We start from the raw sequence: 22,587 nt of genomic DNA, 5'->3' as shown, positions 1-22,587 counted from the left end.
GCAAGACTCCCTAACACTGCTACTGCCTACTGAGCACGCCCTTGTGGCTGCAGCTCTACCACTTTGAGTACACCAGGAGAAAAGTGCAATATACTGTAAATGTTCTGTGTCTTGTCTGGTCTTCATCCTCAACAGAAGAATCCAGCAGAGGGCACTGCCTTCCCAAATCAAAAGAAGGATATATACATAAGCATGTTCAAAACATTAAAAAAAAAAACCTGTGGTTTAGAAATCCTTGAACTCAAAGAGTTTTTTAACTTCCACAGACCCATTTCCTTATTACTTACATTATATATTGGTGGCAGGGTAAAACCATTCTCCTAAAACACAGAGGTATGAAACTCAGCATTCCTTCTTTGCTCTAAAACATTATTTACAGCATAAAATATACTACCACAAAAAGAATTGTTAGCAGAACAGCATTCAAACAGTTAAACACAGCACTTACTTTTTTCCAAATTTAACTTTTATTGGTACTTGTTAGAAAACAATTACAACATAAGCGTGAAAGCTCCCTGCAGTATGATCCGCATCAGAAGAGGTGATAACATTATCTTTTGTTTACACTCCTACAATTAGTTTACATTCCTGGCAGTGCTGAAACGCCTTCTAATATGTGTGCAGATCAGAGAGAGCTCAGAAGTGATCACTAGGTGATCACTGGGTACATTACAATATATAAATACTTCAGCTGCGAAGGAAATGCAATGGTAGGTTTCAGAGCAGATAAACTGTACTTCGGGAACTTGTACTTTTGTAATTGCCCCAGTGGTGGCCCCAATGCAAGTAGTTGTTCTGAATAATTAACTGGTTCTGGAACGACGCAGTGTGAAACTATGTCCAGCAGGTGGTACTGCAGCTCTGACTGGATGTAGATTCAACGTCCTAATGAATTGCGGGTCCCTGCCGTTACCGCTGATCTCCCTGCTCTGCACCCGCCGCAATTTACTTGCTCTGCCGTCTATAAGATGGCAGAGCTCTGTAAGCAGGTCAGGAGCCGCTTTTATTGGCTCCTGACCGCATGATCAAGGAGAGCCAATCCCATTGTCTCCCATTGATAGACAGCGTCAGGAGCCAATGAAAGCAGCTCCTGACCGGCTGACAGCATTCTGCCGTCATAGAGACGGCAGAGAGAGGAGCCTGCGGCGATGGGGCAGCGTCGTGACCGGCGAGAGTGGCAGGTATGCGAGGCGATTCATCGAGAGGCAGCGTTTTACCGTACCAGCAGTCTCAGGTCCTTAAGGGAGCAGAGACTACCAGGGCCGGATTTCTGGCAAGGCCACATAGGCCATGGCCTAGGGCACCAGAAGTTTAGGGGCCGCTCAGTGAGGGGCAGGAAAGCTGTTCTATGCAGTCATCCCTATCTACAAGAACAGCTTTAACCTTTGAACTCTCTGTCCTGTACTTGTGTCGTCCCTGCAAGACCTGTAAGCTCTATCCTGCAGGCATACATTCAGTCTAACTCTCATGGTGATGCAATGGGTCCATCATTAATGAGATGGAAAGCATAACATAACATTTCAAAACATAACTTCTAATCTACAGGATCTTCTCAAAAAATTAGCATATTGTGATAAAGTTCATTATTTTCTGTAATGTACTGATAAACATTAGACTTTCATATATTTTAGATTCAAATACACACAACTGAAGTAGTTCAAGCCTTTTATTGTTTTAATATTGATGATTTTGGCATACAGCTCATGAAAACCCAAATTTCCTTTCTCAAAAAATTAGCATATTCCATCCGACCAATAAAAGAAAAGTGTTTTTAAAACAAAAAAAAGTCAACCTTCAAATAATTAAGTTCAGTTATGCACTCAATACTTGGTCGGGAATCCTTTTGCAGAAATGACTGCTTCAATGCGGCGTGGCATGGAGGCAATCAGCCTGTGGCACTGCTCAGGTGTTATGGAGGCCCAGGATGCTTCGATAGCGGCCTTAAGCTCATCCAGAGTGTTGGATCTTGTGTCTCTCAACTTTCTCTTCACAATATCCCACAGATTCTCTATGGGGTTCAGGTCAGGAGAGTTGGCAGGCCAATTGAGCACAGTAATACCATGGTCAGTAAACCATTTACCAGTGGTTTTGGCACTGAGAGCAGGTGCCAGGTCGTGCTGAAAAATGAATTCTTCATATCCATAAAGCTTTTCAGAAGATGGAAGCATGAAGTGCTCCAAAATCTCATGATAGCTAGCTGCATTGACTCTGCCCTTGATAAAACACAGTGGACCAACACCAGCAGCTGACATGGCACCCTAGACCATCTCTGACTGTGGGTACTTGACACTGGACTTCAGGCATTTGACATTTCCCTCTCCCCAGTCTTCCTCCAGACTCTGGCACCTTGATTTCCGAATGACATGTAAAAGTTGCTTTCATCCGAAAAAAGTACTTTGGACCACTGAGCAACAGTCCAGTGCTGCTTCTCTGTAGCCCACGTCAGGCGCTTCTGCCTCTGTTTGTGGTTCAAAAGTGGGTTCGTGCTTCCATCTGCTGAAAAGCTTTATGGAGCCACAGGCTCATTGCCTCCATGCCACGCCACATTGAAGCAGTCATTTCTGCAAAAGGATTCCTGACCAAGTATTGAGGGCATAACTGAACATAATTATTTGAAGGTTGACTTTTTTTTTGTTTTAAAAACACTTTTCTTTCATTGGTCGGATGAAATATGCTAATTTTTTGAGATAGGAAATTTGGGTTTTCATGAGCTGTATGCCAAAATCAACAATATTAAAACAATAAAAGGCTTGAACTACTTCAGTTGTGTGTATTTGAATCTAAAATATATGAAAGTCTAAAGTTTATCAGTACATTACAGAAAATAATGAACTTTATCACAATATGCTAATTTTTTGAGAAGATCCTGTATACACGTATTACTAAAATAGCTATTGTCTGTGACATCAATGATGGAAAGAAAGTTGAATTCTCATTGGGGCACACAGAGATAACAACCATACAGATGGTATAGTTGGCCTTGGGCGGTAAAAAGTACAAATCCGGCCCTGGAGACTACTGCTACAGAGGTGGTTAAATAGCACGTCACCTGTTGCATATACAGTATAATATACAAGGCTGGATTTATACTTTTTCCTAGGCAAACTTTCTTATGCATCTTCTTACCGTCTCTTGTGCATGTTCCTTTGGCAGCCACTCCCATCATTCATATGTGTCTCCCCATTTGCAGCCTTCCTTTTCATTCGCAGACCTCTCTTCCATGTGCTGCAACTCCTCTACCATGTCCAGCCTCCTTAGCAGCACTGGCCCTAGACTTTTTGCCGCCTGAGGCAATTTTTTTTGAAAAGTTGCCGCTGCCGCCACCCCCCAACCCCCCCGTGGGGGGCCGCCGAGCCGGAGGGGTAACGGGCAGGACGGGGGGATTGGGCCTAGCGGTGGGGAGGGGGGTCGGATGTTCCAGCGTGTGCTCCACTGACATCACTTCCTGCATCGCCGCCCACTGTATTGTAAGTGGACGGCGATGCAGGGAGTGACGTCAGTGGAGCGCACGCTGGAACGCGGATAAGGTGAGTCCTCCCCGCCCGTGCCTCTTACGATTGGGCATCGTCAGCTTCCTATTACAGCTGGAGGGGAGCGCAGATCGGGGGACCCAGGCGAGGGAGGGGTGGTCCGACCCCCCTCCCCACCGCTAGGCCCAATACCCCCGTCCTGTCTGCTACCCCTCTGGCTCAGCGGCCGCCCCCGCACCCACGGACGGGCGGGTCCTGCCCCTAGAAGTTTGCCGCCTGAGGCAAACGTTTCACCCCGCCTCATGAGCGGGCCGGCCTTGCTCCTTAGGTGGCTGCAGCCCGAAACCCGGGCCCTTGTAACCTTTCCATAAATCCGAATAAGACACATATGGAAAACTCATCTGTAATGTATTTCATATTGTATCCAAAACTACTTAGTTATTTTTAATAATTTTAGGTACTAGAGCAAAAATAAACAAAACCAATATACAGTACCTTTAACCCGTAATCAGCTTCAAACAAAATGTTTCACTTGAAAGCTGCTGGTGCAGTGCGAACCTCTGTCGGCATATATTGTGTAGCTGCCTAGTGCAGCTAAACGAGTGCGTGGCAGTAAGCAGTTATATTTACCTGTTCCGGACGGCTGCTTCGCTTCCTCCACCGGCGGCTCTGCACTTCTGGCAGCTCTTCTAGGTCCTGGACACAACCGATCACATGATATGACGTGTGATCGGAATCTAAGAGACCATGTCAGCATTACACTGCCACCCAGTGGTGGAAGAGGGGTAATGGAAAAGATGGAAGAGACGGTTCCATCACCCTTCTTCTACCACCAGGTGGCGCTGTAACGCGGACATGGTCTACTGGATCCTGATTACAAGTCATATCATGTGATCGGCACCCAGAAGACATGTTGGGAGTACATCACCACCGCGGTGGAGGAAGAAGAAGTCGATCCACCCGTCCGGAGAGGTATTGTGAAAATTACCTGCTGCAACTATAACCTGCTGCCACAAGCCCTGCCGAGTCTGCCAGGCTGGGAAGGCGCACTTTCCCAGCGGCAGGAAAACGTCGGCTTTATTTGGCTGCTAAAGGGTTAAATATTGCTTGCCCTTAGAAATATGATTATTTTCTCCTAGGTATTGCCTAACCTTTGTACTCTTTTGGTCCTCTAGGCTATGGCGCGTCCACAAGTCCCCGTTCAGAAGCTCCCATTGTTTTCTGTGGTCCTGTTTGGCCTCCTGAGTGTCGGCAGCGGAGGTGCCTATTATGGCATGAAGCAGTTACCCCCACAGATGCCGCAGTATCAGCCTATGGGGCAGCAAATGCATCACATGCCAATAGGAAAAGATGGCGCCCCCCTGGGGCACATGGGAAAGGAGAAGGCACACATGCCACACTATGGAAAGGACATTCCCCAGATGCCAATGTTTGGCAAAGACATGATGCCGAGGAAAGATGGCAAGGGTAACGGGCGAGGTAATGTCATTCTATTCCTTTATTTATTATTTTTTGGGGATTTAGTTTTGTATTATGAGATAATACTGTACTTGTAACAAATGATAATAATGCCTTACACTAAACGCACAGTGGCATAAATGCATAGGAAATATGTATCTTTCCTTCTACCTAAGTTTAAAGAGAACCTGTAGTGAAATTAACGTGATGTGCTCTGACAGCTGTTTCACAATTCTTGTCGCTTCGTCAGAGGCTGTACACATGTTTACAGTACACACTGCTGTACAACCTCTGACAAAGCAACAAGATTGGCAAAACAGCTGTCAGGCTACATTCTGTCAAGCCCACTTTTAAGTAACCACTGTATTGCTTTGTCCAGCTGATCAATAAAGAGAGTTTTAGGCTGGTTTCACACGTGTTTTACGGTGATCCCATGGCGTGGTATGGTAGCCTGTCGTGGTAGCACCACACAAATCAGTTTAAATAACCCTGCAACAGAATGCTCCGACAGTGTCATTTGCATAGGACTGTCCTCCTTCAACCCCGATTCAGTGACATACTCCCTGCTGAATAGGAAGTACGTCACTGGGATTCCCGTTGGTCCACGTATGTGCGTTGCGCCGCACCAAGCTCCATTGTTCATACTTCATGTGTCACCATAGACCTCCATAGACTTTCATTGCCCATGCAACAGGGGAGCGTACCCTAGGTACAATGCCTCCTTTACCTCTTCTATTACTTATGGTCATGTCTAGGAGAACTCATGGAGAAGCATGTGGTTTTTTTGATCAGCTGATAGATTTGCAAAGCTTTGATTTGCTGTGATCACATCCTGCTTTAGCACATGATCATGACTAGCAAACCTGAGACTTGCATATCTATCACCTGACCAAACTGATCACATGCTTCTCCATGAGCTCTCTTAGACATGACCATCACTACTCATCATATGTTTAAAGTTCTAGCTCACCCTCATTTATTTCTTATTGTTCTTAAAGGTGAATAGGCAACTATGCCTGTATTCACTAATCTTAGATGCACCCATTCTACAGACATTCCCTTTCGAAAAATCATGTGACTCATGTTCCATTAACAAAAGCTTGTATTTGCAAAGAGTGTAGATGTCCCTACCTAGGCATCAGGGTTTGTTACTGAGCACAGAGCTCACCTCATTCTCCTGCTTAATAAAATAACTCTTTGTAGCCAGCATTATTGGATAAGGGATGGAGTTTGGACAGCTTTCTCTCCAGTAAAATTGTACTGTTGCCCCAACAGGGAAGAGTCAGCCTGTGAGGTAATTTTGATATGCTGTCATGATCGCTGCTGCAGCAGGTGCTGTTGGCAGTAGTAGTGCTGCAGCTCAGGCAGTTCTGATCTCTTTCCATGCAAGCTGCATAGCTTTGTCTGCCTTTCCCTGCTGTCAGCTTGTGACTGATTATTATTCACCTGTGTGGGAATCTGCATGTCTGCTCCCATTGGATGACCTCAGTATAAAGATCTGCTTCCTGCAGGACTCCTCGGGTTATCATAGCTTCAGTTTAAGCCTGTCTTGCTGTTGCTTCAGCCCCCGATCGTGTTTCTTGTTCTAAAGATACTTTGCTGGTCTTTGCATCATATATTGGTTCATTGCCAATATATATGCATACCAGCACGTTTATTATTTTCCTTGTATTTGTGTTACGTTGATACATCAGTGTCGCTGATGTATACGTACACGAACTGTTTATATCCTGTGTGCAGTTAGTCAGACTTCCAGCACGTTTTGGTAGGTTGCGCGTATCGTGATCACCCGTGCTGAGTTAGTTACCCTGCTCCTGGTTCTGTTTGTGGATTGCGTTCATCTCTGCGAAGAGATAACGAATCCTTCTGAATTCTGTTCTGTTACCGTTTGTGGATTGCGTTCATCTCTGCAAAGAGATAAAGAATCCTTCAGAATCCTGTTCTGTTACCGTTTGTGGATTGCGTTCATCTCTGCAAAGAGATAACGAATCCTTCTGAATCCTGTTCTGTTACCGTTTGTGGATTGCGTTCATCTCTGCGAAGAGATAACGAATCCTTCTGAATCCTGTTCTGTTACCGTTTGTGGATTGCGTTCATCTCTGCGAAGAGATAGCGAATCCTTCTGAGTCCTGTTCCCTGTATTACTCCAGTCCTAGTCAGTGTTCCTGCTTATGTCATATATCGGTTCATTGCCGATATATACATATGTTAGTCAGACGTTACAAATAGTTTCATTGATAGCTGTAATTGTAATACGCTAGGAAAACATACTTATTGTATGTTTGTCTGTGTTACGTTCATCTATCTTGATCCTGCTATTTCCTGACTATCCTGTCCTGTCTTTGTGAGGCACGCCATCGCTGCAAACGCATTGGCTGCCTCATTCCAGTCTGTCTTGTTGTGGACGCTTGCTGGCACTAAGTAGCGGCTAGCTAGCAAGCGTTCATTCTGTCTACCTGTCCTGATCTCCTCAGTTCTGGTTTATGCGCTCAGCGCTACTTTGTGCTGAGACGTTATAGCGAAAGTATTGTTTGTGGCTGTCGGATCTGCACCGGCTCTGTGCGCCACAATCTCCTATTGGAGTCAGTCCTCCCCTCCACTATACTAGGGATAGCCTGTTTCCTTGTGCTAGTGTGTGTACCTCCTCCACGTCAGCTCATGCGTTGCTTGCTGACTGTGGAGAATACACCACCAAGCCTTACATATGCTTATTGTAAAATGTATCCAATGCACAAAAACAGTGTAACTGATGCAAATGTAGTATCATATACACTAAAATGGAATGCTGATCCATGGATTTTACAAATATGTAACATTTGTATATGTTTAAAATGTCAATGAATCCAAGAATACAAAACAGGGACATGTAAAAAACACATATCACCCTATTATTATGGCAATGAGAGTTCCAGTGAGAGGAACTCTGATTGATTCAGAATACCAAGAAAATCTGGACAATGTAATGCTCCTAACTTTGTGGGAAAAAATTGGGAATGGCCCTTTCCTGTTCCAACATGATTGGTGCACCAGTGCACACAGCAAGATCCATAAAGACACGGATGAGTGAGTTTGTGGTGAAGGAACTTGACTGGCCTGTACAGAGCCCTAACTTAAACCCAACAGAACTCCTTTTGGATGAATTAGAATGGGGACTGCGAGCCAGGCCTTCTCTTTTAACATCAGTGACTGACCACAAAAATGCTCTTCTGGAAAAATAATAAAAAATCTTATGGAAAGCCTTCCCAGAAGAGTTGAAACTGATAGTTGCAAAGGCTGGACTAACCCTATATTGTCCCAGTTATTACTACGTTTAAAATATTTCCCTAGTACAATGTAAGGCAACAATATTTTATTTGGAAGTAAAGGTGTATTTATTACGTTTTGAGTCCATCGCTAATTGCTAGCCCATATTTGCAAAAGTAATAGTAATATACCCTCACAACGTACATATTAAAAAAAGTTCAGTCCTAAGGTAACTATTTATGTATAGCAGACTGTTAGATGGCTAAAGCGCCATCTATTTACTTTGTACAGTGCTGGGATCTTCGGCAGCAATGTACTGGGGACAACCATGTCACTCGGCTGTCCCCTGAAGAGGCTCCGATCACGTTCCCCTCGATAGGCTGATGCCTATAAGAAGGGATCGCCCTGATTGGCTGGCAGGGAGAGGGAGGGAAGCAATAAAAAAAACAAAACACATTTATTAAAAAAACACAAATAAATAAAAAAAATAAATAGACGCTACAGCAGCAATCAGAGCCCACCAACAGAAACCTCTTGCAGTTGTGTGGCTCTGCAGCAAGCTCTTAAAGGTGAAGAGCACTAAACTGTAAATAATAGCCTGGTCACTAGGGGGGTGTAAGCCTATGGTCCTCAAGCGGTTAAATGTCATGTGTGGGGGTGTGGGGTGTCAGGAACCGGCCCCGCGGCACGCCTGCAGATACGGTTCCTGACTGACAAGCTACAACAAGGCTGTCGCCCTCAAACACTTCTTACTGCCACCACTAGCTGCCGCTAGACACTTCCACTCTGCCGTCGAGTGATCTGCACGCAATCCGCGTTTTCATATTCGGGTCAGCTTTGCGCTTTAGGCCGAATACGGGAACGCCACGCACACACACACACACACACACACACACACACAGTACAATCGTACAGTAGCACAGCACAATCAGGCACTGACTTGTAATGCAAGCTACACTGCAGTCTCTCCTTCTAGGCTATGAGTGTTAGTTTAGTACAGCAGAAGCCAAACTTATTAAATAACGATGTAATATTCCAGGAAAAAAGTGGAACAATGCAGAAAATAATATATACAAAAGATTTACAAAAACAAAGTAAAAAGTTACAAAATAAAAGTTACAAGGATACACAACAAGACAAGTTGCAAAAATAAAAGGGAAATAAATAACGTTACCAGCGTAGGTTAGAATGTGGTTGGCGGGAGAACGCTGTTTCCGATTCGCTCGGGATAATCCCTAGCTATGCGCTACCTCCAAGAGAAGAAGATCTGTGACTGTCCCAGGCTGAGTTATACAGTCCGCTTGGTGGCCTGGGGCATTTAATGTTCCATCCCCAAAACTAACACAGTTTCCCAGATTGTGACATTTGGTCATATCCTTTCTGTGATATGCAAACTTCAAATCTTTCCTGTGTTGGTTTTTGATCTTTCAGAGATTTAAAAACAAAAACTATAGTCTAGTACTTACATCAAAAGATTGTGGAGTGAGGCTTCCTCCTGTCATATGTAAATTCCATGGCTTTTCCTGTCCACTTTTGAACTTGGCAGACTCAATTAGTCAGATTGTATTTTGGCCACAGGTAGCTGTTTACCTGTACACAGAGTTCAATGCAATGTTGTTATGTAATTACCTGTAAACAGACACAGACAATCACATCTGAGACAGCAGATCAAAGGTGAAGACCTGACTGTTATTGTTCACCCTCAGATGCAAATGTACTACAGGAGATCCAATTAGCAGCTTCCAACTTCCAGAGGACTGAATACAGGCTCAAAGTACTTCATCCTGTCCTACAGACACTCATACCTTCCCCTAAAGCCAGAATGGCTGTAGCCGACATACACATATGATACAGTCAGAAAATATGCCTCTGTATTATCCCAACGTCCTAACTAGCTGCTATATCATGACATGGGGGAGGTAAGGGGTTACTTTTAATGGTAAATACAAGTATTAGTTTGTAATGTCATGTGTTAAGGTGCAGTTTACTATTTGGCCACTGGATGTCTCCCCCCTCCTTTATTTCACTATGTACTGAACAGATACTAGTACTGTAGTTAAAGTGAACCAGAGGTGAAAATAAACTGATAAGATAAACAATTCTATTTATCCTCCTACTCCTAAAAATTACTTTTTTTTAGATATCCGATGCTTTTATTTTATATTTTAACTTTTATCAACTAGATTGAATGTTTTATTGTCTCTGCTCAATGGCAGCCTATTAAAGGAAATTTTAAGGCATATAAAAAAATGAGTTTAACCTACTTGGGGCTTCTTGCAGCCCGCTGGACTTGTCCTGTGCCCATGACGTTGGTCTGAGTCCCTATGGCAAGCATCAGCGACCCCCACAATGCTGGCCAGCCATGCGCCTCATCACTGCGCTCCTGCGGCCGGGAGCATTCTGCTCATGCACCGCACACGAAAAATTGCTACTGGTCATGCGCAGAGCTCTCCCGGCCGCAAGAACACAATCAGGGTGTACATGGGCAATGCATGCGCAGTAGCCACCGACTGGTGGCAGCTGGCCAACTTTGTGGTGGCCGCTGCTGCTTGCCGAAGGGAGTCGGGCCTACGTCGTGGGAACATGATGACTCCAGGGGGCTGCAAGAAGTCCCAGGTAATTTAAAATCATTTTTCAAGTGTCCCAAAGTTAAAATAAATGAACTATTGACCTTGTCCTATCACTCCCCTTCCCTCAGAAGTTGCATTCTGCCAGTTAAACTTTTATGGCTGTAATTTGCTTATCGGTGAGCTTTACTATATTCCTGACAAGGTACCGACAAGACAGAAACTGCCACTTGCATGCCTGAAAATCAATATGTGTTGCACTGTACATACACATGTTTGTTTCAACATGTCATGTGTCACCTCGGATACACTTTTAAGCAATCTCAATAAAGTGGAAACTATTCTCATTTTAAAACAAAAAACAATTTGCAAATAAATATTAGTGAGCCATTATAAACATTTTGCTCCCCCCATAAGCAGTTACGAGATAGGAGCAGAATAAGATATTCAATATACTTTCTTTTATTTAATACTTTTCAGCGCTCCTCCCATTCATTCCCCAATAACTTTATCACTACTTATCCCAACAAAATGATCTATACCTTGTTTTTTCTGCCACCAATTAGGCTTTATTTGGGTGGTACATTATGCTAAGAATTATTTTATTCTAAATGCATTATAATGGGAATAATAAGAAAAAAAATGGGACAAAAAAAAATATTTCTCAGTGTTCAGCCATTATAGTTTTAAAATAATTCATGCTACCATAATTAAAAGCCACACATTTTATTTGCCCATTTGTCCCGGTTATTGCAACATTAAAATGATATCCCTAGTACAATGTATGGTGACAATATTTTATTTGGAAATAAAGGTGCATTTTTTCAGTTTTACATCCATCACACATTTTTAGCCCATTATGTAATAAATATAGGCCCTCTTGACATAGATATTATTTTTTTTCCCTAAAGTCATTAGGTGTATTTTACTATTTGGCCACAAGTACGCTACATAGGACACAATGTGTTGCTACATTGTAACTAGGGAAGTGATGCAAGGTTTCAATGGAAACCTGCGATCACAGTGCCGGCAGGGATATTAATGAATGGGAACTTTGTTACCATTCATAAATTTAATTATCGGGCGGCGGAAACCAGCAGAAATCATGGCGGGAGATAATGTGGCGGCTCTACGTAAGGATAAACACTGTTTTTGAACAAAAACAGTGTTTATTCTCGGCGGTAATGTACGGATTGGCACAAGAGACTTTTGTCCCCTGCAGCCAATCTCCCCTTGCTCCCAGCAGCATCATGATCATGAGCATTTGCCCGCACAATCGCCTGCAAACCCCCCAAACTGCAGGGACGTGACTATCGCATCCCTGTGGCTCTAGCAGCTGCCGCTGCGGATGTGAAGCTCACGTCCGCGCAGCATAAATGGTTAAAGGAAACCTAAACTCAATGAAAAAAAACTAGTTTAACTTACCTGGGATTTCTACCGGCACCCTGCAGCTGCCTTGTGCCGGGTTGTGACAAACAGATCCTCCTCGTACTGCGCACACGGGAGTGTGATCAAGGTGGTGCGTGGCCAGGGCCACACACAGGCGCAGTGGCCATCAACTTGCTGAGTCACCAAAAACAAAAGTCACGGCGCGAGCACATAGGGCGGCTGCAGGGGGCCGGTAGAAGCCCCAGGTAAGTTAAACTGGCTTTTTTTCACTGAGTTTAGGTTTCCTTTAATGGTACAATATTTTCCTTCCATGCGATCATTCCATCAGATTTGCAAGATCAAAGGTAATCGGAATGGTAATGATCCATTGTTCCCATAAAATTAGAACACTTTCACTCTTTAGATATAATCGTAAAATTCAACATTCTGATCAACAAAATGTTGTATTCCAATCAACTATAGAATCATTTCACAGCAGTTTTCTGTAAAATTCTATCGTAAAAATCTGATCCCATGTTTACATTTAAAGAACACCTGTAAGGAAAATAAGTGCCTCTGGATCCTACTGAGGCTATCCCTGTTCTCCTCGGCCAGCCCATTCCTGTGTTGGGACCTTCGCAGAAAAACAATCTCAGTTGCCACTGTACGCAGGTGTAGTAGTGGCTTACTACTCGGGCTCTGGTAGACACAGCCAAGCCTGATCCGGTCCGCTCTACTGTGCAGTAGAGTGGACCCAATTGAGCTATTTCCACCGGAGCGGGAAGCCACGAGTGCACATGCCGACAAGGAGGTCCCAGTGCTGGATCGCCTCTACTGCAGAGGATGGGAAGCTTCTTTAGGATCCAGAGGCTTTCCTCTCCCGAGATGAGTACCCCTAGAGGCACTTTTTTCACTATAGGTTCACTTTAAGGAAAATATTGTTTTGTTATTTGGCATCTTTAAAGCCTAGAGGAAAAAAGTTATAAAGTCAAATACTTACCTCAGTAGGGGGAGGCCTCTGGATAGTCCAGAGGCTTCCTGGATTTTCCAGCAATCCAACATTCCAGCGCTGGGTCCCTCTAATCCTATTTGACAAGAGCTCCGTACCCGCCATGGACCAGTGCATCTGTACTGGGCATGCAAGAAAGTACATGCCCAGTAGAACAAAGTCGAACAAAATCGGACATGTCCAGTTTGGATGCGCTCATCCTTGACAATGGCCATTGTGATACAAACAGGATGCATCCACATGTCGGGATTGTAGGACATCTACACAGTAGTCTATATCAGTGCTGCTCGGATACCCCCCAATCACGGATTCGACTATTCAGCCGTGATTAAAAAAAATAATAATTTCCGTGATTTGAAACGGACTCACAAATTCGACCTGGATTTTTTCCGTGAATGAGGCAATCGCGGAAATTCACGGCCGTGATTACGGAAAAGGGTTTTAGCTAATAGCAAGGCCCCCATACATGCTACAATCCCCCAAATTGCATGGATTAGAAAGGTGATAAGGGGCTACGACTTAAACAAAATTCCAAAAAGAACTTTCAGTTTTTGAGAAAATGGATTTTAAAAGTTAAATCAACACTTAAACTGCGGCTATTAATTGGTAATAAGTGGTTTTAAACAGGGAAATACACTTTAAGCAATCACAGAGGTGAAGGTGAGTCCCAATGGCACCTGGTAGTGATGATAACACTGGAGGAGGATGAGTGGCCGACGCCGCAAAAACACCCAGTGAGGTTTTTGTAAATGTTTTTTTCCTTGCAGCGATAACAATGACATGGCAGCAGAGTTGTCCGCAGAGTAGTGAAATAGAACATCAGCGGCAGCTGGATGAGGACTTAAGCGGTCAGTGCGGCAGCACATAACGACCATGGCACCTCACTGGTGGTACCACAGCATGATAATGCTGCCCAAAAAATTACATGCATCCGTGGCTCCCATCCGTGGGTGGATGTCACAGCAAGCATGGGGCTGACTTAAGTAATCACTCACTGGCTAGTTAGCTGAGTACAAGTATCAGATACAGTATAAGGGCAATGTAAGGACTGAAAACGCTCTTACTGATGTACAATATGGCCTGGAGGATTATCCGCTCAGTGCCGCAGAGTCTAGCAAGGACGGAGCTCTGGAAATGGCCCCCACTTTATATACAGGAGGAGAGAGCAGAGCCTCCCCTCCTAAGATTGGTTGCTAGGGCCTGGCTGGGGGCCTCTGATTGGCCCAAGGATGTCAATTCTGCCCATTTCTGCCCAATCACGACCTAATCACGGATTTCCACCGCGATCACGGCCGTAACCAAATTCTGAATATTTGCAATCACAAAATTTCCATGGCCAGTTTCCGTGATCCAGAATCGATCATGGACTCGAATTCGGCAGTTGAATAGTGAAAAAATGCTAGTGAATCGCGGCTATTCCGTAATCACGGAAATTATCCGAGCACCACTGGTCTATGTACATAAGCCCTTAGGCTGTTCTAGTTCTGATGGACCTCCTGGGTTATTAGATAAAGCTACTTATGAACATTTTTTGAACAGGAGAGTATAATGTAGATTTCATTGCACTACTTTTATGCCACTGCCTAATGAGAAAACATACTGAAATGATTTTTGCAATTATGGACTTTTATGTCACTTAGTTTGTTGTTTCTGAGGGTATTATTTCATTAGACGACATGATAGATTGCAGATGCCCACTGTTTACTAGGCAAGGCCAGTGCTGGGCAAACGCCTCCGGACACACAAGTACTGCCTGGCTCCCCCATCCTTCAATGTTGGTCCCTGGGACCCCTGCAGAGTTTTTGTCAGTGTAGTCACTCACCTGTCCTGGTCCTGGCTCTCCTCCATTAGTCTGTGAATTTTCATTCCCACTAGCCATATATTTTCAGTAGCCAGGCATGAAATTGTATTATAACATGAGCTGGGTGTCGATAGAGAGGCACCCTGTGAGCATGAAGACAGAAACACAGACTAACGGAGGAGCGTGGGCCCCCCGGGACAGGTAAGTCGCTACACTGCCAAAAACTCTGAGGGGCCGCAGGAACCACAATAAGTTTAGGGGGTGGGGGAAGACCTGGAGGAGCCCGGTAGCCAGCTTGGGGGTCTGGGAGGTTAAATTTGTGGGTGTTCAGGTGAGCATCAAGATTAATTTTGCCCTGACCCTGAGCCACACCCCATTTATACACCTGCAGCAGATGGTTTACTGCTGGCCGTAAATAAAATGCAGAAAGCAAGGTAACTGGTGGCCAATTCACTCTCCCATCCTTAGAGAACAGCAGTAGGGAAGGTGAATGGCACCAAGGGTCAAAGCCCCTCCCAGAAACTGCTGCAGGAGGTGGCTGGCCCTCCCAAAGGGAAGGGGAAGAGAAAAAGACAGAAAGTGAGCAAACTCACTTTTATCTATACTAAGTTTTGAAGAGTTCGGAGCCATTCAGCATAGGATGGCAGTTTAGATGGCATGTCTATTTTTCCTCTTGGCACACTTTGTAACCTTTTAAAATCTGAAATAGGCACACCTTCTAATGCAAAAATATCTAGGCAAAGGACACACTCCCAAGAACATAGGCAAAACCTCTGTTTTCCATACCTCTATAGCTGCTGCATTGGTCACAAAAGAATGCTAGAAAAACATGCTAGACATTAAAATAAGGAGGCATTTGGTTCCAGAATAAGGACCATGAGTGGAGGACATAGGCCTAGGGCCCCATTTATTTTAAGGCCCAGTGAACTCCATCACAGCCAGGCCCAGATTACCCTCAAGGTTTTTATGCTCCTCCAAGGACAATTAGTGACATGACTATGTACTCTGTAAAGTGCTGCAGTAGATGTCAGTGTTATACAAATACATAATAGCAATATGGTAGGACAATAGACTATGACTATGGTAGGATTAGATTGTGAGGATAATCAGTGACATGACTATGTACTCTGTAAAATTCACTGTGGAAGATATCAGTGCTACATATCTATATATATAATAGAGTAAGTGCCTCAACCTTCAAGCAAGAAGAAGAAGTAGTGCCCTGCCCCCAGGGCATGCCTCAACCTTCAAGCCAGAAGATCTGGAAGTACTTTCCATGAGAAAATCTATGCGTGCTCAAACACTAAGTTTAACCCTAGCAAGTCTGGCTTTGCAAATCTGGCCTAATTGGCTATTCATGAGGCAATGCTCATGCAAATATGCATTTGCTTTTGCATGCCAAACTATGCAGGGCCAAAAAAACCAATACCGCAAAGCGGTCGCCCTGCGGGAATTAGTTCATACTACATTAGCACTATCCAGACCAGGAGCACCACAGGGAGGCTTCCCAATGCCTCCATACAACTGGGAGTACCGCGGGGTCCCAGGCTCTCTCACTGCCTGGGAACCAAAGCAGCACCCCAGAGGGGGTGGGCTGGGTGGTGCAGTCGACCACCCCAAGCGTGGCCAGTGCCGGGGAGTGCCGTCCGCACTCACCTCCCAATATTAAAAACAGGCACTTACCTTAACGTCCATTGCGTTCTGCTACATGCGCATTATTTTTCTCATGGAAAGCATTTTTTGCAGTTTGTATCCTGTGGAGGCAGGTGGTGGATGGCTTGCTCCGGTGGTGTGAGCCCTGGAGTGAGTTGTGGAAAGCCTGACTTATTTCTAACCTTCACCTGCAATCCTACTTGGCCGGAAATCTCCAACGCCATTTCTCCTCATGACCGACCAGAACACACACCTGACATTGTTGCCCGCGTCTTTCATATCAAACTGCGAGAATTCCTAACAGATATTCTTGACAAGAATATTTTTGGCAATGTTACCGCTTATATATACGTCATTGAGTTCCAAAAACGAGGATTGCCTCATTGCCATAATAAGGACAAAAGATGACATAGACAGGGGCAGCACGGTGGCGTAGTGGTTAGCTCTCTCGCCTTGCAGCGCTGGGTCCCTGTCATACTCACCGGCCTGGCTCCCTCCAGCGTCTTCGCGGGCGCATCCATACACGCGCGCGCGCGGGCACGCTGGGATTTGTAGTCCCTGTAGACTGTCATGGCGCGCACGGCGCTGTGCGCGTGCGCAGTGCGCGCGTTGGGTTGCGCGCATGCGCACGCGGCGCCGCGCGCACGCGCACTCCTCGCTGCGCGCTGCGCGCATGCGCGGGCGCTCATTTTGGCGCCCATTGCCCTATTTAAACAGGTCTGCCCATAACTCAGTGCTGTTTGTTCATACAGCGTGTGCCCAGTGAACCTGTTATTATATTGATTGTTTTCCCGGTATTGACCCCTGGCTTGTGACCTCGACTACCCCTGTCTGCTGCCCGTCTTGATCCCTGGCTTGTCTCTCCGCTATTGACCGTCTGCTGCCTGCCTCGACCTCTGGCCTGTCCCTGACCATTCTGATCTCCGCCTGCCCTGATCTTGGCTTGCCTTCGACTTCGAGTACACCTGTACCTTGGCTCTCCACACTGAGACGTCACCTGTTCTCCAACCTACTGTGGGATTATCCTGAGCGCAACCTGGTGGGCACTAGGCAGCGAAGTTCCACTTCCCCCTCCTGGGGTAGTGGTCCTGCTTCCCCCTCAAGGGGTCGTGGGTGAAGACCCGTGGTCACTTAGACTCTGCGCTTGGGTGGTCCGTATCATAGTGGGGCGGTCAACAGCCCTTTCCGCAACCCTAACAGTAACAAACAGCCAAGATGAACGACTCTGGAGAGCGATCACCGTTTGATGCCCTCTGTGATTTGGTACAACAACTGACTATGTCCGTGCAGCTAGTTCAAAGGGACTGCACTGAGATCCGTGGCCAGTTTGCCAATCTACAGAACCCTGCAGCTTCCGTCATCCCTGCTCCTGATCCGCCTCCTGCCGTTGCTCCTGTTCTACCACCTGCCAACCTTGAAGCAATAGCTCCCGAACCGAAGTTGCCACTACCAGAACGCTTCTCTGGGGATCCAAGCAAATTCAGACTGTTCAGGAGTGCCTGCCACCTGCACTTCTCCCTGTTACCCCGCACCTATGCCAGCGAGAGTGTCCGTGTTGGAGCTATCATCTCTCTGCTCCAGGGGGAACCACAGGCCTGGGCCCTTCGTCTGGTAGATCAAAGTGATGTCTGTTTGCAAGATTCCGCATCCTTCTTTGAAGCAATAGCAGAACTGTATGACGACCCTAGCAAAGGAGCCTCAGCAGATGCCGCCATACGGGCTCTTCGTCAGGGTCGCAGGACGGTGGAGGAGTATGTCCTGGAATTCCGTCGCTGGTCTGGCGACTTAGACTGGAACGAGTCAGTACTCAAGTCACAGTTCCGTCTGGGCCTTTCTGAGACTGTCAAAGATGAGCTTGCCCGGGTGGGGATCCCAGCCACTCTTAAGGATTTCATCCAGCTCGCTATCCAGATTGACCGACGCTTAAGAGAGAGACGTCAGGAAAGAGCTGGAATTTCTCGCAGTTCCTGGTTTCCTCCCGCTCCAGTGCTTCCTCCAGTTGCTCCTGCTGCCTCCAACTTCCCATCCATGGAGGAACCTGAGCCCATGCAGTTGGGCCTTGCCCGACCGTCCTTGTCTCCTGAGGAAAGACAACGTCGTCGAGCTGCCAACCTCTGTCTGTACTGTGGGGCCTCCGGACACTTTCGTCAGGATTGTCCAGTCCGCCCTCTAAGTAAGCCTGATTCCATCCACTCTTTGGAATTGCAAAGTCCCTTGGCTTCAGCTGCTCACATCCCTCTTTCTCTCCTTTTACAGGATCCCAGAGGAAAGAACATTAATATTGGAGCCATCATCGACTCAGGGGCTTGTTCCTGCTTTCTAGACCTTCACCTGGCCCAACAACTCCAATTACCAATCCGCCAGAAGAATAAGCCTCTACTCATTCAACTTGCTGATGGGTCATCTATCCATTCCGGACCAGTCACACTAGAGACTTTTCCCCTGCTGGTCACCATCAAAAATGATCATCAAGAGTACCTCTGCTTTGACCTGATTCCCTCTCCTCTGTTTCCTGCCATCCTGGGAATGCCCTGGCTTAAGAGCCACAACCCTCTGATTAACTGGATCTCCGGGGAGGTCCTTTTCAACTCCCCCTACTGCTCTCGCTTTTGCTTTCCGAGTATAGGCCGCCTGCTTTGTACCAGCTCTAAAAAAGCCACTCTGGTTCCAGCCGTCTACCACGACTACCTAGACGTGTTTGATAAAAAAGGGGCTGATTCTTTACCGCCACACCGTATCTACGACTGCCCCATAAACTTACAGCCTGGAGCGGCCATTCCCTATGGCAGAATTTATCCTCTCTCTGAACCAGAGTCACTGATCCTTAAGGAATACATCGAGGAAAACCTCAAGAAGGGATTCATCAGACCCTCTTCTTCTCCGGCCGGTGCCGGAATCTTCTTCGTGGAGAAAAAAGACGGTTCCCTCAGGCCTTGCATAGACTATAGAGCACTTAATGTTATCACGACTAAGGACCGCTATCCGCTACCCTTGATGTCTGAATTGTTCCAAAGACTGCGGTCTGCGAAGGTCTTTACCAAGCTGGATTTGAGAGGAGCCTACAATCTGGTACGAATCCGGGAGGGTGATGAGTGGAAAACGGCCTTCAGATCCCGTTACGGCCACTTTGAGTACCTGGTCATGCCCTTCGGTCTCTGTAATGCCCCTGCAACCTTCCAACGTTTTATCAATGATGTGTTGAGAGACTTTATTGATGACTTCCTTGTTGTCTACTTAGATGATATTCTGATCTTCTCATCATCCTTGGAGGAACATCGGGTCCATGTCAAAAGGGTTCTTTCCCGGCTACGCACACATGAACTTTATGCCAAAGCAGAAAAGTGCGAGTTTGAACAGAATAACATTCAGTTCCTGGGCTTCCTAATCTCTGCTGAGGGAATAGAGATGGATCCTAACAAGGTATCCGCCATCTTGAACTGGCCGGAGCCTTCTGACCGTAAGGGGGTGCAACGGTTTATCGGGTTTGCCAACTTTTACAGAAGATTCATAAAGAACTTTTCTAAGATTGTTGCCCCCATCACGCGACTAACCAAGACTCACCTTCCGTTTAAATGGACACCTGAAGCTCAGTCTGCCTTCAAGGATCTAAAGACTCTGTTCACTTCTGCCCCGATTCTCCGACATGCTGATCCTTCTCAAGCCTTTGTGTTGGAGGTAGACGCTTCAGAAACTGCAGTCGGGGCCATCCTCTCACAACGGTTTGAACCCAAGGCCCTTCTTCATCCTACAGCTTTCTTTTCCCGGAAACTTAGTTCCTCTGAAAAGAATTACGATGTCGCAGATAGAGAACTTCTGGCCATTAAAGCAGCTCTTGAAGAATGGCGTTATCTGCTAGAGGGAGCAATACATCCCATCCTGATCTTCACTGACCACAAGAACCTGGAGTATTTGCGTTCTGCGAAGAGACTGAAGCCTCGTCAAGCCCGCTGGGCCTTATTCTTCTCCAGGTTCAACTTCCATCTGACCTTCCGTCCTGGATCCAAGAATTCCAAAGCCGATGCTCTCTCTCGTATGTTTAATGAGGGTTATGCCACCAATCCGACCTCTGACACCATTCTTTCTGCTAATCACTTTCTTCTTCTACAACCTGAATTGTTGGAGCAAATCAAACAAGTCGTTGTTACATTACCTGCTCAGGAAGTTCCTTCAAGTCTGGTCTGCAGTGATGGTCTGTTTCTTCATGGAGATAAGATTTTTATTCCTCCTGCTCTTCGCCAGGAAGTGCTTGCCAACTGTCATGACAACAAGTTGGCGGGACATTTTGGAATTACCCGAACTCGGAAACTCCTCCAGAGAAGTTTTTGGTGGCCAACTCTTCCTAAAGACTGTAAGCACTTTGTACTTTCGTGTGAAACCTGCGCAAGATCCTTGGGGTCTTCTTAATCCTTTGTCCGTTCCTGAGCGACCTTGGGACAAAATAGCTATGGACTTTATAGTCGACTTACCACCTTCCCAAGGATTCACTGCCATTCTGGTGGTAGTCGACCGCTTTACCAAAATGGCTCACTTCATTCCTTTGAAGGGTGTCCCCTCTGCCGCTACAACCGCCCAGATGTTCCTAAAAGAAATCGTCCGTCTCCACGGCCTCCCTTCCGAGATTGTTTCCGACAGAGGCTCTCAGTTCACCTCCAGATTCTGGAAAGAACTCTGTAAACTCCTGAACATCAAGTCCTGCCTCTCGTCTGGGTACCACCCACAAAGCAACGGCCAGACTGAGAGGACTAACCAGACGCTTGAACAATACCTGCGTTGCTTCTCTTCTGCCTCCCAAGATGACTGGTCCTCCCTACTCGCCACAGCTGAGTTTGCCTACAACAACTCTGTGCATGCCGCCACTAAAATGTCACCATTCTTTGCCAACTTTGCCTATCATCCTGTATACCTACCTGGAGTGGTGCCCGAGTCCTCAGTTCCTACCGTTCAGGATAGACTTAGATTGTTAACTGAGAATTTCAAGAAACTACAGTCCATTCTGCTGGAATCCCAAGAAAAGTCTAAATGGTGGGCAGACATGAAACGGGGAGAGAGCCCTAGTCTAACTCCAGGTGACATGGTGTGGTTATCCACTAATAATCTACGCCTTTGTTGCCCCTCTAAGAAATTAGGACCCAAGTTTGTGGGTCCTTTTCCCATTGACAAGGTTATCAACGCCGTGGCATACAGGTTGAAACTTCCTAGTTCTATGAGTATACATCCAGTTTTCCATGTATCATGTTTAAAGAAGGTCATGCCTGATAAATTTAATCGCTCTGCTGTTCCTCCTCCTCCTGTGCTGCTTGATGGGCAAGAAGAGTATGAGGTAGAAAGGATTTTAGATTGCAGGAGAAGAGGTAGATCTTTTCAGTACCTGGTTAAGTGGAAAGGGTTTGGGGTTGAGGAAAATTCCTGGGAACCCGTGCAGAATTTACATGCGCCCAGGTTAATTAAGATTTTTCACTCCAAGTTTCCTGAGAAACCGTACCCTGGAAGCACCCGGAGGTTGCTCCTGGGGGGGGGGGGCAATGTCATACTCACCGGCCTGGCTCCCTCCAGCGTCTTCGCGGGCGCATCCATACACGCGCGCGCGCAGGCACGCTGGGATTTGTAGTCCCTGTAGACTGTCATGGCGCGCACGGCGCTGTGCGCGTGCGCAGTGCGCGCATTGGGTTGCGCGCATGCGCACGCGGCGCCGCGCGCATGCGCACTCCTCGCTGCGCGCATGCGCGGGCGCTCATTTTGGCGCCCATTGCCCTATTTAAACAGGTCTGCCCATAACTCAGTGCTGTTTGTTCATACAGCGTGTGCCCAGTGAACCTGTTATTATATTGATTGTTTTCCCGGTATTGACCCCTGGCTTGTGACCTCGACTACCCCTGTCTGCTGCCCGTCTTGATCCCTGGCTTGTCTCTCCGCTATTGACCGTCTGCTGCCTGCCTCGACCTCTGGCCTGTCCCTGACCATTCTGATCTCCGCCTGCCCTGATCTTGGCTTGCCTTCGACTTCGAGTACACCTGTACC

General features: G+C 46.3%; 1 protein-coding gene across 5 annotated transcripts in view; it reads left to right on the top strand.

The window, feature by feature from the left end:
- COL8A1 (collagen type VIII alpha 1 chain) overlaps positions 1–22,587 on the top strand; it is a 196,953-nt gene that overhangs the window by 162,811 nt on the left and 11,555 nt on the right. For all 5 annotated transcript variants that reach the window (XM_068270674.1, XM_068270670.1, XM_068270673.1 and 2 more), the window contains one exon: positions 4,646–4,949. In XM_068270674.1, the coding sequence (XP_068126775.1) occupies positions 4,649–4,949 (301 nt within the window). In that variant the 5' untranslated portion in view covers positions 4,646–4,648. The remainder of the gene's footprint in view (positions 1–4,645; positions 4,950–22,587) is intronic.

The sequence above is a fragment of the Hyperolius riggenbachi genome, chromosome 2, assembly GCF_040937935.1.
Source record: "Hyperolius riggenbachi isolate aHypRig1 chromosome 2, aHypRig1.pri, whole genome shotgun sequence".
Classification (NCBI taxonomy): Eukaryota; Metazoa; Chordata; class Amphibia; order Anura; family Hyperoliidae; genus Hyperolius; species Hyperolius riggenbachi.
Note: the sequence above shows the minus strand (reverse complement) of the source record. Positions and strands in the feature narration are given on the sequence as shown.